The 18,391-nt window shown below is 48.0% G+C and overlaps 1 protein-coding gene across 4 annotated transcripts in view; it reads right to left on the bottom strand.

Annotated features, from left to right (window-relative positions):
• CSMD2 (CUB and Sushi multiple domains 2) overlaps nucleotides 1-18,391 on the bottom strand; it is a 689,612-nt gene that overhangs the window by 442,670 nt on the left and 228,551 nt on the right. For all 4 annotated transcript variants that reach the window (XM_027537925.1, XM_027537922.1, XM_027537923.1 and 1 more), the window contains exon 4: nucleotides 3,045-3,239. In XM_027537925.1, the coding sequence (XP_027393726.1) occupies nucleotides 3,045-3,239 (195 nt within the window). The remainder of the gene's footprint in view (nucleotides 1-3,044; nucleotides 3,240-18,391) is intronic.

The raw sequence follows: 18,391 nt of genomic DNA, 5'->3' as shown, positions 1-18,391 counted from the left end.
AAGTATTTACGGACCACTGCCCAGTGGATGAAGTTAATCCACTCACAGATGCCATCCCCAGAGAGTTCTATGAGAGAGGAAGAAAGGTCAAAAGGCTTTAATCCTCCCCAAGTCTGAATCCATGAACTCTGGCAAGACTGTGGCTTCCGGCGTCCAGCACACATGAGAAGCACCCTTCTCTGTTCCTTTTGGTTTGGCCTCCTAAGAAAATCACTTGGTTTGGAAAATCACTTACAGAAAATCATGGACATTATTGGGAATGCTTCTTAGCTCTTCATGTACCATGTAGTGAAATAGAATAATGGACCCCCAAAGCATAGGGAATGGGGGGCTCTGGGGGCTCCAAGAATGGGACAGTGTTTTGTTCCCCCCGCCCCAGTTTTGAACAGAGCCTCGTCTCAGCCCCCTTGGGCCCTCAGGAATCTCCGAGGCTCGAAGCCCTCCTGAAAGTAAGATTTCACATGCTTGGCTGACTTCCCTAGACTGTGTGTTCTGGAAGGGAGCATTTCTGATGTGGCTAATTGCAAGCTACTTAGAAATGACTTAGAAAGATCGGTCTGGGACTCCTTCCAGAAGGGTCTTGTGCTCCATGCTAAGGAATCTGAACTTGACCCTGTCAGTGATAAAGAGCCACTGGCAGAAATCTAAGCATGAAGTGATGCTGTCAGATCTGTGTCTTAGGAAGTTCACTCCTGCAGTGGAGAATGAATTGGGATGTGTGCGGTGAGAGGGCTGGAGGGCTGGAGATCCTCTGCAGTGAGACGGTGAGAGCTGAGAGAGCCTGGACCATCAGCAGCGGGTCCCCTGAAAAGCAGCAGAGGTGTGGAGGGGAAGGTCAGTGCACACCTGAAGGATTTGTCAGGACTAAGGATGTTGGGAGCAAAAAGGGTGAGGAGTGTTAGATGCCCCTGGCACGTCTGCTTTGGCCACCTTGAATGGTGACACTCATCACCGAGTTGGGGAGTGCAAAAAAAAAAGAGTAGGTTCAGGAAAATAGGAAGTGTTAGGTTGGGAAATGCCTCATTTGAAGGGAGGGGTTCAGGAGAGTTTGATATAATTGTGGGCCAGACGCTTAGGACAGAGGGAGGGTTGGAGATCAAAGTGTCACTTCAAGCAACAGCCCTAGTGGGCTTCCTCAATGGCTCAGTGGGTAAAGAATCCACCTGCAGTGCAGGAGACACAGGAGATGCAGGTTCGATCCCTGGGTTAGGAAGATCCTTTGAAGAAGGAAATGGCAACCCACTCCAGTATTCCTGCTTAGGAAACCCCATTGACAGAGGAGCCTGGTGGGCTATAGTCCATGGGGTCACAAAGAGTCAGACATGACTGAGCGACTAAGCACACACAGCACAGTGGATGAAAAACTCCAAGAGATGCAATAAGTTCCCCGTGAGGAGGCCATTTAAGGGGAAGATAGGGAGAAAAGCCAGTGGAAAAGAAAGAGGGGAAGAATTATCATCATCTGAGAGGCTGAACAGGAGTCAGGAGTGAGCTGGGGTGAGTTGTGCCCCCTAAAGGCTCTGCACACCCATGAATTACTGCTGTGATGTGAGCACTTGGGGAGAACCATGACCCCAGCCCACTCCATCCACGGGAAGACCAGCCAAGAGTTGGCCATGACTGAGCACCCGCACACACACACATAGGTAGAATCTAAAAAGAGTGATATAAATGAATTCATTAAAACAAAACAAAACAGACTGACAGATGAAGCAAACAGATTTATGGTTACCAAAGGGGAAGCCAGGGGTGGGGGAGGATAAATTTGGAGTTTAGGATTAATAGGCATATACTATTACTTATAAAATAGATAAATAACTAGGTCTTACTCTATAGCACAGGGAACTATTAATACGTTCAACACCGTGTAATAACCTATAATGGAAAATAATCTGAAAAGGAATATATATAGATATATGTACATCTGAATCACTTTGAAAATGACAGTCGCTCAGTCGTGTCTTACTCTTTGTGACCCCATGGACTACACAGTCATGGAATTCTCCAGGCCAGAATACTGGAGTGGGTAGCCTACCCCTTCTCCAGTGGATCTTCCTGACCCAGGAGTCGAACTGGGGTATCCTGCATTGCAGGCTGATTCTTTACCAACTGAGCTGTCAGGGAAGCCTGGATCACTTTGTTGTACACCTAAACCTAACATGACATTGTAAGTCAGCTAGTCTTCCATTAAAAAAAAAAAAAAAATCAGGAAGAATATGGGAAGGGAATATTTGAAAATCATGGTGAAAACAGGCAAATTTTGTTTCTTTAGTCTTTTCTGTATTTGCTAAGATCACTTAAAATGATCATGTGCTATTTTTGTCATCAGATAAGAGGCATGAGAAATTATATTAGAAATAAGCTTGATTATTGTGGGGAGAGGGAGAAATAGGCTGAGAAAAGAGTGATCAACTGTCTCAGATTGCCTGGAACTGAGGGGGGTGCTGTCCATGATGCAGGATTCTGGGAGCTAAGAAATGGGAATGTGCTGGGGAAACCAGGACAAGCTGGTCATCCCAGCCAGGAGGCTGAGGTCAACGTAGTGCTGAAGGGAGGTGGGGCTTCTTGGGGGGCAGTGTTGGGGTAAAGAGGTTCTGAGCATATTTGAAGGCTGAGAGGAGGATACCATAAAACAGAGAGAGGGGCTGAATTTAAAGAAAAGAGAGAAGAACTGCCAGGGTGAGGTCGGGGGAAAGCAGCTGGGAGAGAGCCATTCATGGGAGACAGGTCGGTAACAGGAAGAGAAACGATGTCTCTTCTAAGACAGGAGGGCATGAGAGGAGGGCAGACCAGCTAAAAATAAATTTGCTGACGTGGAGGAAGGAGGTTGAGAGAGTACACACTTGAGGGCTAGGAGGTCTGATGAAGCCTAAAAGCCCCCAGAATACGTGGGACCCCTGAGGACTCTGGGTGGCTCTAAGACACATGCTTCCCGTAGTGGGGACCCCACCTTCCGCTGGAGCAGATGGAGACTGGCTCCCACTGGAAGGTCCAGCAGGCCTCCCAGGGGCCATCCATCCCTTAGACCCACCCTGGCCACCTACCTCGGCAGGAGGGCAGCGGGAAGTCCCACGTGGCACTGTTCTCAGAGCCAGCGTGGCAGGTGAGCACAGCGTGGCCCTCCAGGAAGAAGCCGGGGTTGCAGCTGTAGCGGACCTTGTCACCGAGGTTGAAGGTAGAGCCCTGCTGGACACCGTTGGGCAGCCGCCCGGGGTTCCCACACGTGTGGCTGGGGAGCACTGTGAGCAGAAAGAGAGATGCAGCCCGTGAACGGGGCTCCAGCCCTGAACCCTGCCTCCGAGCGCCACCTCCGGTGGTGACCCTCCTCCGACCCTCCTCCCCAAGCCTCCTCTGTTCCCTAGGACAGGACCGCCACCCTCCCGGCTGCCGGGGCCCTGAGTACTCACAGGGGTCATGTGTTCAAAAGGAGCCCCAAGTGCAATTTATTCCCAGACATCCAGGTTTCCTGCCCTTTCTCATGAGCAGCCCTGGGTGTGAAGTATGTTTGAAGCTGTGGGTCAGTTCAATCAGTTACAGCTCTATCCTGCCTTCACCACTCAGTGTCATTTTATCTGTTGCTATAAAAGGTTTTCATGTCCTCCTCCAAGGAACAGAGAACCCAAACAACAAATGCTTGCCTGAATTGTTTTCCAGGAATTTGTGTCTGGTTGAGCTGATTAAGACTAAATAACACCACCCACTTTCTCACTGGGCATGTGTGAGTGAACACTCGGTGACCATTTGATGTCAGAGGGCTGAAAAACTCTACCCTCAGAGGGTGCTAAGTGCCCTCAAAACATGGAGGCCTGTAGCTTAGTTACACGTGTGCAGAAGGATGATCACTGCACCTTTAGCCAATCACCTTTCCCCATGCTCCCCAAGCCTCAGACCACCTTGCTTCTCTAGTCTCTATCCCACAAATATCCTGAGGCCTTTGCCTTTGAATTAAAAGACACTTACTCCTTGGAAGAAAAGTTATGACCAAGCTAGACAGCATATTAAAAAGCAGAGACATTACTTTGTCAACAAAGGTCTGTCTAGTCAAGGCTATGGTTTTTCCAGTAGTCATGTATGGATGTGAGAGATGGACTATAAAGAAAGCTGAGCATAGAAGAATTGATGCTTTTGAACTGCGGTGTTGGAGAAGACTCTTGAGACTACCTTGGACAGCAAGGAGATCCAACCAGTCCATCTTAAAGGAAATCAGTCCTGAATATTTATTGGAAGGACTGATGCTGAGGCTGAAACTCCAATACTTTGGCCACCTTATGTGAAGAGCTGACTCATTGGAAAAGACCCTGATGCTGGGAAAGATGGAAGGCAGGAGAAGAAGGGGATGACAGAGGATGACATGGTTTGATGGTATCACTGACTCAATGGACACGAGTTTGAGTAAACTCTGGGAGTTGGTGATGGACAGAGAAGCCTGGTGTACTACAGTCTATGGGGCTGCAAAGAGTCGGACATGACTGAGCGACTGAACCGAACTGAAATGAACTTCCCTTTGGGAAGGCAGATTCGAGACTTGTTCTCCCATCTCCTTGCTTGGATGCTTTGTGAATAAACCCTCTCTTTGCTGCAAACCTTGGCATCTCAGCACTGTGGCTTGCTGTGCATTGGGCAAAACGATCCTGGTTCAGTAACAAGTCTATCCCATCTTTTGAGATGTCCCAGGGAAATCACTTTAATCTCTTGGGTTTTATTGCTCTGATCTCAGACTCTACAGTCCTTCCCACTAAACACCGTGGAAGGGACACAGACGGTGGCACGGAGTAGGTGCTCATTAAACCTGATGTCCTTTCTTCCATGCGTATCTGCCCTGGCAGCCAGAAGAGGAGTTTGGCCCCGTGGGATTAGGGAAGTTGAAGGGGTAATTAGTGCTGGAAAGAGGCAGTGAGGCAGGGAGACAAGAACCTGAGTTCTGATCGGACTGACCCGTTTCAAGGGGAAAATGGGGAGCCAGAGAATACCACACACAGTGACAGCTGAGCCAGAGCAGTAACGGCCAGCTGCCAGCGTTTGTTCATTGTGCAGAGGAAACAGTCTTGCTGAGGCTGCTAGAGCATCATGACCGCCAACCAGGAGGGAGAAAGGGCGCGTGCATCACCTCTGTGCCTGAGTCACACGTTCACCCCGACTCAGCTCCCCCTACCCTGTGCCTTTCTTCCTCAAGTTGGAACTGCCTGTGCCCAGAAGGTCCCACCTCTCACCACTCCATACCTCCCCACAAGGTGAAGACAAGTGGTCACAGCTGCGTCCAGACTGCCATCCAAGTGCATGCATGCATGCTCAGTTGCTAAGCCATGCCCAACTCTTTGCAATCCCATGGGTTGTAGCCCTCCAGGCTCCCCCGTCCATGGGATTTTCCAGGCAAGAATACTGGAGTGGGTTGCCATTTCCTCCTCCAGGGAATCTTCCCAACCCAAGGATCAAACCCACGTCTCCTGCATCTCCTGCATTAGCAGGAGGATTCTTTAGCACTGCACCACCTGGAAAACTTGCCATAAAACTTCCCCATTACTTCATCTGATGATGGTTTATGCACACCAGCCCTGAGAGGCCATAGAGTAAGACTGTGCAAAGTACAGGCCTAACAGCCTCAGTGCTTGGGTTCACATCCCACCCTGGTGGCTTACTGCCTGTGGGACCCTAAGAAAGTCTCTTCACCTATCTGGGCCTCAGTTTCCTCCATTGTAAGAGGCAGTTCACAACAGTACCTTCCTCTGGAGTTGTTGTGACAATTAAATAAGTGGAGGTATATAACGCGCTTAGAGCATGGATACAGAGAGTACCACACAAGAGAATCTGAGTTCCCAGTCCAGTGGGACATGCATATGTTTAAAGGTATACTAAGAGCTATTTCAAATCCTGAAAGATGATGCTGTGAAAGTGCTGCACTCAATGTGCCAGCAAATTTGGAAATCTCAGCAGTGGCCACAGGACTGGAAAAGGTCAGTTTTCATTCCAATCCCAAAGAAAGGGAATGCCAAAGAATGCTCAAACTACCGCACAATTGCACTCATCTCACACACTAGTAAAGTAATGCTCAAAATTCTCCAAGCCAGGCTTCAGCAATATGTGAACCGTGAACTTTCAGATGTTCAAGCTGGTTTTAGAAAAGGCAGAGGAACCAGAGATCAAATTGCCAACATCCTCTGGATCATGGAAAAAGCAAGAGAGTTCCAGAAAAACGTCTATTTCTGCTGTATTGACTATGCCAAAGCCTTTGACTGCGTGGATCACAATAAGCTGTGGAAAATTCTGAAAGAGATGGGAAGACCAGACCACCTGACCTGCCTCTTGAGAAACCTATATGCAGGTCAGGAAGCAACAGTTAGAACTGGACATGGCACAACAGACTGGTTCCAAATAGGAAAAGGAGTACGTCAAGGCTGTATATTGTCACCCTGATTATTTAACTTACATGCAGAGTACATCATGAGAAATGGGCTGGAAGAAGCACAAACTGGAATCAAGATTGCCAGGAGAAATATCAATAACCTCAGATATGCAGATGACACCACCCTTATGGCAGAAAGTGAAGAGGAACTCAAAAGCCTCTTGATGAAAGTTAAAGTGGAGAGTGAAAAAGTTGGTTTAAAGCTCAGCATTCAGAAAACAAAGATCATGGCATCTGGTCCCATCACTTCATGGGAAATAGATGGGGAAACAGTGGAAACAGTATTAGATTTTATTTTGGGGGGCTCCAGAATCTCTGCAGATGGTGACTGCAGCCATGAAATTAAAAGACGCTTATTCCTTGGAAGGAAAGTTATGATCAACCTGGATAGCATATTCAAAAGCAGAGACATTACTTTGTCAACAAAGGTCCGTCTAGTCAAGGCTATGGTTTTTCCAGTGGTCATATATGGATGTGAGAGTTGGACTGTGAAGAAAGCTGAGTGCCGAAGAACTGATGCTTTTGAACTGTGGTGCTGGAGAAGACTCTTGAGAGTCCCTCGGACTGCAAGGAGATCCAACCAGTCCATCCTAAAGGAGATCAGTCCTGGGTGTTCACTGGAAGGACAGATTCTGAGGCTGAAACTCCAATACTTTGGCCACATCATGCGAAGAGTTGATTCATTGGAAAAGACCCTGATGCTGGGAGGGATTGGGGGCAGGAGGAGAAGGGGGCGACAGAGGATGGCTGGATGGCATCACCAACTCGATGCACACGAGTTTGGGTGAACTCCAGGAGCTGGTGATGGACAAGGATGGCGTGCTGCAATTCGTGGGGTGGCAAAGAGTCGGACATGACTCAGCGACTGAACTGAACTAAACTGAAGTCCTTTATAGTTAAATAGGAACCAGGCAGGGGACCAAACCTAGTCAGGGGTTAGTCAGGGCCAGCTTCCTGGAAGAGATGTCTATGCTGAACCTTGCGAGGTTAGTAATAATTAGCTAGGTCTAAGAGTGTTCCAGGCAGAGGAAATACCATGTGGAAAGAAAGACCTTGAGGCCAGAGACAACCTAAGAGTTCAGGGAGCCTGCAGTAAGAGGGGAAGGGTGGCAATGATGAGAAATAAAGAAATGGAGATAACCAGGCTGGATTCTAGAAAGCTTCCCTGGTCCTTGATGTATGCTCTTCCAGCCCGTATCACTATTTTTCAGGACCATCTCAGCCATCCACACTGATCTCAGAGCCCTCAGAAAGGAGGCTTTCCCTCTGCCTTCTCCTCTCCTCCCTTCTTGTGGAAGGAAAGGGCAGACTTTGGTACTAGCTTAATCTGGCCTGAAGCAAGGGGCTGTCAGTGTCTTATTCCCTGGCCTTGAGTCATGTGACCTCATTGAGCCTTACTTTCCTCAACTGAAAAAGGACAGTAATATCTAGGGGTTTACCAGGTTACTGATCATAACCGATGCATGGCTGGCACAGTGCCCAGCACAGAGTAGGTGCTCAAGAATGGCAGATGTTGTCCTTCCACTGTGCTGTTGGGCCATGCAGTCCCTGCGAGCCTAACACAGTGTCTGGCACTTGTAGGGATATATTTGAGTGTTCATCAATTAGTTGTTTGGAAGAATTCCTCACTGAGGCATTAACTCCTTCAGGCAATGAAAATGTATTGTGGGCCTGCTGCACTCTATGCTGGTAATAGAGCAGTTAACTGGACAAAAGGGTCTCTGACCTTAAATGGCTTATGTTTCTGTGAGAGTACTATCTTAAGGGCTAAAGAGCTCTTCCCTGCCTATTTTCTACCTCTGACAAGTGAGATGACCCAGACAAAAGGACTGACCTCATCACCCTATTAGCCTAGCTAAGAATGTAGTCTTTGGGCTGCTGGATACCTTAGCATTTCCCATGATCCCATGCTGCTGGCTTCCTTGGCATTTCCCATAATCCCTTGCTGCCGGCTTCCTTTGGCATTTCCCATAATCCCTTGCTGCCGGCTTCCTTGGCATTTCCCATAATCCCTTGCTGCCGGCTTCCTTGGCATTTCCCACAGTCCCAAGCTGCTGGCTACAGCAGAGGCAGAGACTGTGATGTGAGTGTGAGTGTTGGAGTTGCAAGGGGTGGGTCAGGTAAACATTTGGAGAAGAAAGCAAGCTAAGATGAGGGGAGGGAGCCAACCTGGGGAAATGGGCTAAGAACTGGTGTAGAACTAACGTTTCATTTTCCGCAACGAGACGCAAAAATCCAGTTTAATTAAATTACTAATGTCAAATTTTTAATGAACCTACTTCTGCTTTGGGTTTTCTTCCTTTGAAATTAATGACTGGAACATCACTATAAATAAAATCCGATTCTTTTTAAAAAGTCACTCTCAAATGCTCACTGCTCTTTACTTAATGAGCTGTTCATAATCAGACCACTCTGACCTGGCACCTCCACTGGGACTTGGGTGTGATGAGTGGGGAGCTCATTTTCAGCCCCACCTCCTTTTTTAACTTGAGCTTTGCTCCTGAGAGGCCGCACAGGGCATGGAGAGTGGGCAGATGTTGGCCTCAGAGAGGCCTGGATTCAAATCTCAGCTCATCCACCTCTAGCGGAGTGATCTTGAGCCATAAACTATACCTCTCTGGGCTTCATCATTCAGTTATTCATCTGAAAATGAGGATACTTTATTTTTCTTCCTCTAGAGTGAAGGGGTGGGTTGTATTAGCTTCCCAGGGCTGCTGCAACAAAGTGTCACAAACTGGGTGGCTTAAAACAACAGATACTTACTGTCTCACAGCTGCAGAGGCTAGAAGTCCAAAATCAAGGTGTCGGCAGGGTCATGATCCCTCTAAAACTTGTAGGGGACTCCTCTTAGCTTCTGGTCATTATCTAGAAAACTTTACTGTTCCTTGACTTGTCCATGCTTCCATCCACCCCTTCACCTTCACTGGGCATTTTCCCTTTGTTTCCCTGGGTCCAAATTTCACCTTGTTAAAAGGACATCAACCATACTGGATTAGGACACACTCCAATGGCCTCATCTCAACTCCATCATCTGCAAAGGCCCTATCTCCAAAGAGGGTCATATACACAGGTCCTGGGGTTAGGTCTTCAGCATCCCTTTGAAGTGAGTGTGAAAGTCACTCAGTTGTGTCTGACTCTTTGTGACCCCATGGACTACACAGTCCATGGAATTCTCCAGCCAGAAGACTGGAGTGGGTAGCCTTTCCCTTCTCCAGGGGATCTTCCCGACCCAGGGATTGAACCCAGGTCTCCTGCATTGCAGGTGGATTCTTTACCAGCTGAGCCACAAGGGAAGCCCAAGAATACTGAAGTGGGTAACCTATTCCTTTTCCAGGGAATCTTCCCGAACCAGGAATTGAACCAGGGTCTCCTGCATTGCAGTCAGATTCCTTACCAACTGAGCTATCAGGGAAGCCCCTAATCTCTTTTGGGGGGACACAATTCAACTCATAACAGGGCTGATGTACAGATGAAATAAAGCTAGGTTTATAATACCCACCATTGAGTTCCGTCTAGTCAAGGCTATGGTTTTTCCAGTGGTCATGTATGGACGCGAGAGTTGGACTGTGAAGAAAGCTGAGCACTGAAGAACTGATGCTTTTGAACTGTGGTGTTGAAGTCTTGAGAGTCCCTTGGACTGCAAAGAGATCCAACCAGTCCATTCTGAAGGAGATCAGCCCTGGGTGTTCTTTGGAAGGAATGATGCTGAAGCTGAAACTCCAGTACTTTGGCCACCTCATGTGAAGAGTTGACTCATTGGAAAAGACTCTGATGCTGGGAGGGATTGGGGGCATGAGGAAAAGGGGACAACAGAGGATGAGATGGCTGGATGGCATCACCGACTTGATGGATGTGAGTTTGGGTGAACTCCGGAGTTGGTGATGGACAGGGAGGCCTGGCGTGCTGTGATTCATGGGGTCGCAAAGAGCCGGACACGACTGAGTGACTGAACTGACTGAACTGAGTTCCTGGCATGTGTTGGGCCCAAGGCTACAAATTTATTTTACTTAATCCTCAAAACAATCATGTGCGATACTTATTATCCTTATTTTACAGATGAAAAAATAAAACAAAAAGAAACTGAGACACAGAGAGCTTAAGCAACTTCCCTTAATGCCACAGAGCTAGAAACTGGCAGAGCTAGGCTGTGAATATAGGTCTTTCTGGCTCCGTCATTCAACACCCTTCATTTTGGAACACAGAGACAGTGCCCAGTACACAGTGGGTGCTTAATGACCAAGAGTTCCCTTCCTCCCTTCATTATTCCAGACCCTGAGACAAAATGAAGGGTGATTACCTGACTGTCCAGATTTAATTGTCTGTCTTTTCTTCTCTAGTCTGATTTGCCTTTCTTGTACTTTTTAATAATGTCAAGGGCAACATTTAAAGTGTGGTCTTTTGTAATGTGTCTGATGCACAACTTGCTGGACAGACAGAGATTGGAGATAAGCCACAAAGCCAGACTTTCTAAGGCACAGTGTTCTTTGATTTTTGGATTTTGTCTGTGTGTTTTTTTGGGGCACAGATATTATAACTGTTCATGCTCTCCTGTCTATAAAACTTCCCTTTGATTGCTTACAAAATGAAGAGTGGGATATTTACATCCAAGGCAGCCGAGAACAGTATTATTAAAGCTGTGCCTGACATTGAACAATTCCATTGTAGATTAGCTGTGGGGAATTTTGTCCCTTCTACAAAGCCAGGCTCTTGCCAATCAACATGATATTCTCAGTGATTGTATGACAAGCTACATCATGCCTTCTTTTATTTTTAATTTGAGACTTTAGTTGCCATATTATAATGAAGAGTCGTTTATGCTCTCTGGACAAGCACCCTCCATATGTTTGATTCCTTATCTTCCATCAAGTAACTTGTTTGATCTTCATGGCCATACAGTTGATACAAACTGACAGGATGGCTGGGGGAAAAGATGCAGGAAGGATTGCTTCTTTCCCAGCCCTCAGCTTGGACAGGGGAGATGGTGTTGGGTGTGTGGGCCTGTGTTTGATTTGAAGGGCAGTGGGTATGGACAGGGAAGATGGTGGTGTGTGTGTGTGTGTGTGTGTGTGTGTGTGTGACAGAGAGACTTGAGGGGCAGTGGGCATGGTCAGGGGAGGAAAGAATAAGACCCATTACCTTTTGAGTGCCTACGCTAGGCTAGGCACTTCCTCATCTCACATTATATTTTAGTTAACATTTACAACCCCCTTGCTTTCAGCTGTTTGGCTTATTAACACAACTGCACACTTACTATGTGACATGCTCACTGTCAAGTGCTCTCTATATATGTCCATCCCAGAGAATGATCCATACCTGTCTGCACTTCCTCTTCTCCCATCTGCATCTGATCCAGTATGCAGCTGATGCATTGTTTATTGTTTGCCTCACTCTGCTACAATATAAGCTCCATGAAGACAGGCATCTTTTTAATCTCTTTTATTCCCTTTTGTATCCTAGTTCCTTGAACAGCGCCTGATGTATAATGATACCTTGATCAAAGTTTATTGAGTGACTTAATGCTCTTATTGAATCCTCCCAATAAACCACTGCGAGAAGGACTATTATCCCTTGTTGAGATGAGTATGATGGCCAGAGAGGCGGGAGCACATTACCCGAGACCCCATAGCACACTGGGGGTGCAGCTGGGTGTCCACAGCAATGCCTGGCTGCTGAGCCCATGTGCTTTGACCTGTGCTAGGCCGTGCTTGCACTGATCATTCCACATAGAACTCATGGTACCTGGTGTGCCTTGAAACGTCCTCATAGGAGACTCACACTCATTCTCCTCATGGGAATGACTTGGGGTGAAAACCAGGCAAGTCAAACCCTAGTTCAGTGTTAGTCACTCATTCATGTCTGACTCTTTTGCGACCCCAAGGATGCAGGCTCCGCTGTCCATGGAATTCTCCAAGCAAGAATAGTGGAGTGGGTGGCCATTCTCTTCTCCAGGGGAGCCTCCGGTCCAGGGATCGACATTGGGTCTCCTGCATTGCAGGTGGATCCTTTACTGTCTGAACCACCAGGGAGCCTGGCCCTGTACATTTCCTGCTACCTGTCAATCAAACGAAGGCAGGGGTGCCAGGACCTCAGACCGGGTATGCCACTCACGAGTCCACAGGGCCTGTCCTCCCAAGTCTCTTCCTGCCCAGCATCTGGCATAAACTCTCCACTGTGAGCCTTTCTCTTGGCTCATGTTTGCAATTTTGCAACCTTCGGCATCAGGAGCACGTGGGAAATTTTATAAAAATCCCACGCCTAGGCCTGTCCCCATACCTATTGAATTGGAATTTCAGAGGAAGAGCCCAAGCTCCTCTGGGTGACTGGAGAGCAGAGCTGAAAGTGAGAACCACCTATTCATGTAGGTTATTCCATTAGCCCGGTTGGGTTATCTCTCTGAGCTGTGAACTGTTCAATTTCCAGCGCCTTTCTTGTTACTGAGCTTTGACTTCTGGGAGCAGCAAGCCTGGCTTCTCCCTGGGACATCGCTGTCCTCCATAAATCACACTTGCCCTCTCCCTCCTTCTCATTTGAGGATCCTCATCATCTCTCCCCTGGACTTCTGCACCCAACTCTGATCACCCTGCTGCTAGCCCTTCCCCCTCCAATGCATTGTCTGCACTGATGCTGCAGTAAGCTTTCTAGAATGGCAAATTCACCATGGCCCTGCCCTGTTCTCCCTTTCGGAGCACGTGTGCCCAAGGTGGGTTTCCTACCACCAAGAGACACAGGCAAATGCAGGTCCTCTAGTCTTTTGCGTGATGAATATACGAATAAATAATAATTTGAAAATATCAAAATTAATAAAAGGAAAGAGAAAAGAAAACCACGAGAACCCTCCTATTGCTGTCAGAATAAATCAAATCTTAGGCTCAGGCAGCCCCCTCCTTCTATAATCTGACCCCTGCTGACATTTTCTACCTTATCTTCTGCTCCTCTAATCTTGCCCCCCTCCACTTCCTCTGTGAAGCCCTCATTGATACCCTAGGGTCTTGTCTAAACTTGGAAACCCCAGGAAAAGACATCCTGATAGAATGTAAATTCAGGTTTAATGTCATTGGCAACCAGCTCCCAGAATCCTGGAACTCCCAGCCCATTAACTACATAGGCTCGTTTTGGTCATTCGGTTAATTTTGCAATCTCACCGGCCCACATTTTACATGATTGGATTTTTTGGACCCACTTGCAGAATTAAGTCGGGGTTTTACTTGCACTTCAATTCCTGCACTTGTCGTACGACATTACAATTCAATCATTCATTAATTTACAACACCCTGGCTTCCAAACGGGAGCTAAGCCTGCCTGTAATTGTTTGTTTAGGTGTCTATTTTCATCTCTGGACTTCCCCGAGGGGCAGGAATGACGCATTCTTTATTTATCTAGTGTTTGATTTAATGCCTGGCAGGAAGGGAGTACCCTAATGGAATGTATTGAATATATATATATGTAATGTATACTCTGTGCATATAAAATGTGCATTATATATAGGGAGCAACAAAGCAAAGCAAAGCAAAGGGTTGGCACTTTTTCTGCAATGAACCAAGGAGTAAATACTTCTGGCCTTGCCTAATGGTCTCTGACCCAGTGATTCAGCTTTTTTCACTGTGCTACAAAAGCAGCCGTAGACAGTACCCAAGCCAGCCCAGCTTTACTTATACAACAGGCCCCCAGCCCATGGGCCACAGTCGGGTACCCGTGAACTCGTGTTTATTCAGTTACAGTCGCAGGAACCTCCTCTCATCTCCCACAACTGAGAAGGAAAACTAAGAAAAGCTCAGTTTTGCTGGGAGTCCAGGATGGGAAGGGGCTGTTAGGGGAGCGGGCTGTAGGTGAGAGACCTTGTCAGAGGTGACTGGCAGGAGGAGGGCAGAGAGAAGACAGAATAGGCAGTTTGCACCTGAGGACTGAGACCAAAATCACATTTCCTTTCTCCATCAGTGTGGCACTGGGCAAAGCGGGCATTGTGTTGGCTACGGGATAAGGCTTGTGTGTGTGTGTTCAGTCACCACTCTTTCCCATTAAAATAGAATTTATGTTAGTGCTCAGAGCTACTCTTTAGATTGGTATTATGAACCTGATTTTACCCTAAAGAGCTGAGTTTAGAGAGCTGAAGGGTCACGCAGCTAGTTGCAATAATAATAACAGTCACCTTTTGGGTGTTTAATATGAGCTGGGCACTCTGCTCAGTACTTTACCTGGCTCTTCTATGTCATCTTACCTGTTGCGAGGGGCTCTGACTGTTCCCTTTGGGGGGACAGGGGAATGAGGAACAATGGGGCTATTCTGACTCAGTGTCACGCGGCTGGTTGGCATCAGGGCGGGGGGTTGACACTTGAGCCCTTTGACCTCAGCGTGTGTGTGTGTGTGTGTGTGTACTAAATCACTTCAGTCTGACTCTTTGTGATCCTATGAACTGTAGCCGGTCATGCTTCTCTATCCACGGTATTCTCCAGGCAAGCATACTGGACTGAGTTGCCACGCCCTCCTCCAGGGGATCTTCCCAACCCAGGGATCGAACCCATGTCTCTTACGTCTACCGGCACTGGCAGGCAGGTTCTCCACCACCAGCACCACCTGGGAAGTCCTTGTCCTCAGCACCTGTGTCCTAATCAGGCTGCGACCTTGATCTTCAAGACCTGTGTTTGTTTCACTGCGTCCCCAGCATGGAGGCACTGCTCTGGACACCTGCACAGTTATTCTCCTTGCCAGGCCTAGAACACGCCTGACCTGCACCCATTCAGACCCCTCAGCGGCCCCACCCCACCACCATCACTACCTGGGGCTTCACAGACATCCCTCATCCCACCAGCAGGGGGTGCAGAGGGGCTGTCAGTGGGAATTCTCCCTGACGCTTCATAACCATGGGGCCCCATGGCCTCCTGTTTCACCTGAGATTCTTTAGAAGCAACACCAAAAAGGTTACATCCTAGGCCCCAGAATAGAGCTGCCAGTTAAAATCCAGGACACCCAGTTAAATTTGAATTTCAGAGAAACACACAAATTTTTTTTTTTAAAGTATAAGTATATCCCACGCAACATGTGGGATATACTTATATTAGAAGCTATTTGAAATTCAAATTTAACTGGGCATCCTGGGTTGTAATGTGCCAGTTTTATCAACTCTGCCCCAGAGGTGAGTCTTCTCTCCATCAATGACTTCAGCTTCCTAAGGAACTGGGGGTTTCTCTGGAGAAAAGGGGATGAGGACAGGAGAGAGAGAGCCTGGCTTTAAGGAACTCGATATTGAACCAGAAGAGGGGTTTCAGGGGCAAGTTCAGAGACCCCCAGGGTGGGACCTGTGGAGGTTTAGGTACAGCAGGATTACAAGGGAGGAGTGAGCTGTGTGGCTTTCCTCCTTCCCCTAATCACTCTCTAAGAGAAGCTCTGAGTCTTATTCTGTACCCACTTGTATCTCTCTTGTTTCAGGAGACTATGGCATGCCTTAGCCTCTCTGATGAACAGCTTTAGGCTGGCACAAGGTCCCCTGTGATGCAGCCTCTGTTGACCTTTGCTGCCGGAACCCCGTTGTTCCCTCTTCAGCCCGCCCTGCCCCATCACACTCCAGCACCAGGATGCTCCACCTTGTCTAGACAGAGCAACGCACGCAGCATCAGCGGTACCCTATGGGGAAACATGGCAAAATACTATCCATGTTAGGCTTGGAATAGCCAACTATGCAGTTTGGGGTCAAATTTGGTTAATTGCAGAATGATGCCTAGAAATGTTTCCCCAAGTATGTTCCATAAAACACAGGCTGAGAAATAAATTCCATGAGAAGAGCATTCAACTTTTAAAAATGCTACAGGAATTCTCTCCTCTGGAAGAAACCAGTACTTATGCACTTATCTCAGAGGTACTGCAGGAGAGAAACCTTGCTTTAACCAGAATCTCCACAAATTTGACGACAGAATCTCTCCTCTCTTCCTTTTCTTTTTCTCTCAGAAATACCTGTTAGCTTCTGAATTGTTCTATGGAATACACTTTGGGAATTACTAGGTTCTAGGTAAGATAAACCTGAGTTGCTTTGTTTTCCTTATTCATCATTATCATCACAGAGCAACAGCGATGATACGTGATATTTATGCAGCCCTTTCCCACACGCACAGCTTTTACAAACACAACCTCCCATCGACACCTCCAAACTTACACTTTCTGTGGGATAGGATGGTCACTAGCTTTGCAGATTGGGATCAATTCTTACCAAAGAAGCCACCATCGCTTCCAGTTGAGAGCAGCTTATGATCGTGTGTGCGTGCTCAGTCACTAAGTCGTGTCAGAGACTCTTGCAGTGCTATGGACTGTAGCCCATCAGGCTCCTCTGGCCATGGGATTCTCCAAGCAAGCATACTGGAGTGGGTTGCCATTTCCTTCTCCAAGGGATTTTCCCGACCCAGGGATCGAACCATGTCTCCTGCACTGGCAGGCGGATTCTTTACCCCTGAGCCACCTGGGAAGTACACAGCCTATGTTACAGAAGCGCCAAGGCATAGGTTCTTCCTTTTCATCTGATAACTTTTATAGCAGGGCATGGTCTGCTTGGCTGGGGAAGAATGACCCCTGACCTTCTGGGACCAGACTTCCAGAGGTTTGTGGCCAGGGCCAGCCAAGTTTGGTCTTCATCCGTGCCCAGCTACAGACAGGAAATCATGAATGCTGAACCAATCCTAGCAAGGGGGCTAGAAGAGAATGCAGTGACCTAGTTCACCGGGGGGTCCTGAGGTGAGGCTGGGACTTCTAACCCTGGTTGAGGCGGCCCATACGAAAGGTTACCCTGTCTCAGGCTGGGGCTGCCCCTGGCTCCATAACTGGCTTTGCTTTCTCCTTAACTTCCCCCAGACTTTACAGCTCCCTCCAAGTCTGGGCCTTAGCCCCCTGTATCCTACCAGCCAGCAGGGAAGTGCTATGCATCCTGTGGGATGCCCATGGTGATATCCTCCCTGCCAACTCCAGCCCTGTGGAATCCTGGAGCCCTGTCCAGGGCCAGGAAGCCCCAGCATACCTTGCATCCCATGGGAAGAAGCACAATATTCCAAAGGCTCCAGACCCCTCAGCTTCCCACTCTCTAAGAAGAACTAGACAGAGGGGCCTGAGGAGGAGCTGGGATGTGATGGGGGAGTCGGTGACTACAAAGGACCCTGAGTAAAAGCTGCCTCTGAGTCCCAGTGGGATCACTGTGAATCTTCATCATCAGCACCATCACTTACTGACTGCTTGCATGGACTAACTCTATGTTGAACCCTGTCTCATTCAATCCCCATTACAACACTGTGAAGCGGGTACTACCCACCGTTTTACAGATAACAAAATGAGGCTCAGAGAAGGTAAGGCGCTCCACTCACACGACTAGAACTGGGGGAGCTAGGGTGTCCACCCAGTGGACTGACTCCTGCACCTTCTTTCTTAGCTACTGCATTCCAGCGAAGAGGCCAAGGAAGGGCTGGTGAGACTGAGAAACTGGCTTCGAGGCTCCATTTCCTGCAGGTTCATCAATGGGGCCAAGTAAGGTGCCTGGGGAACATTTTGCAGATTGAGAACCAGGAATGGGGTGGGGAAGGAAGACTTGTTTGTCTGTTTGTCTCTTCTTGTTTGTCTGTTTATTCTTATTCATCTCTGAAGCCCAACGACGTCTCCAAAGGCTTCATGAAGGCCCCCGTGCAGGTAGGGACCCTCAGTCCATGTCCTCCAGGGTCAGGAGGCGGGAGGGCGGACAGGGTCTTCCCGGGGGCAGCTCCTTACTTGGGGGGGGCGCCACACTCTCTCACATGGAAACAGACTTCACAGCCCAAGGGCACAAATCCCTCCATTCAGATACTCACCTTTCCACACACACGTCCACACGTGTACACACAAGAGTACATTCTCATACACAGACATGCACATCTAAAACCAGACCTCCAGAATGCACCTGCATGAGCTCTTGTGTTCACACGTATGACAGCAGACACAAGGCCTTCTCCCACACACACCAGTGAACAACCTGTTTCTTTAGCAAAA

Source organism: Bos indicus x Bos taurus, chromosome 3 (assembly GCF_003369695.1).
Source record: "Bos indicus x Bos taurus breed Angus x Brahman F1 hybrid chromosome 3, Bos_hybrid_MaternalHap_v2.0, whole genome shotgun sequence".
Taxonomy (NCBI): domain Eukaryota; kingdom Metazoa; phylum Chordata; class Mammalia; order Artiodactyla; family Bovidae; genus Bos; species Bos indicus x Bos taurus.
Note: the sequence above shows the minus strand (reverse complement) of the source record. Positions and strands in the feature narration are given on the sequence as shown.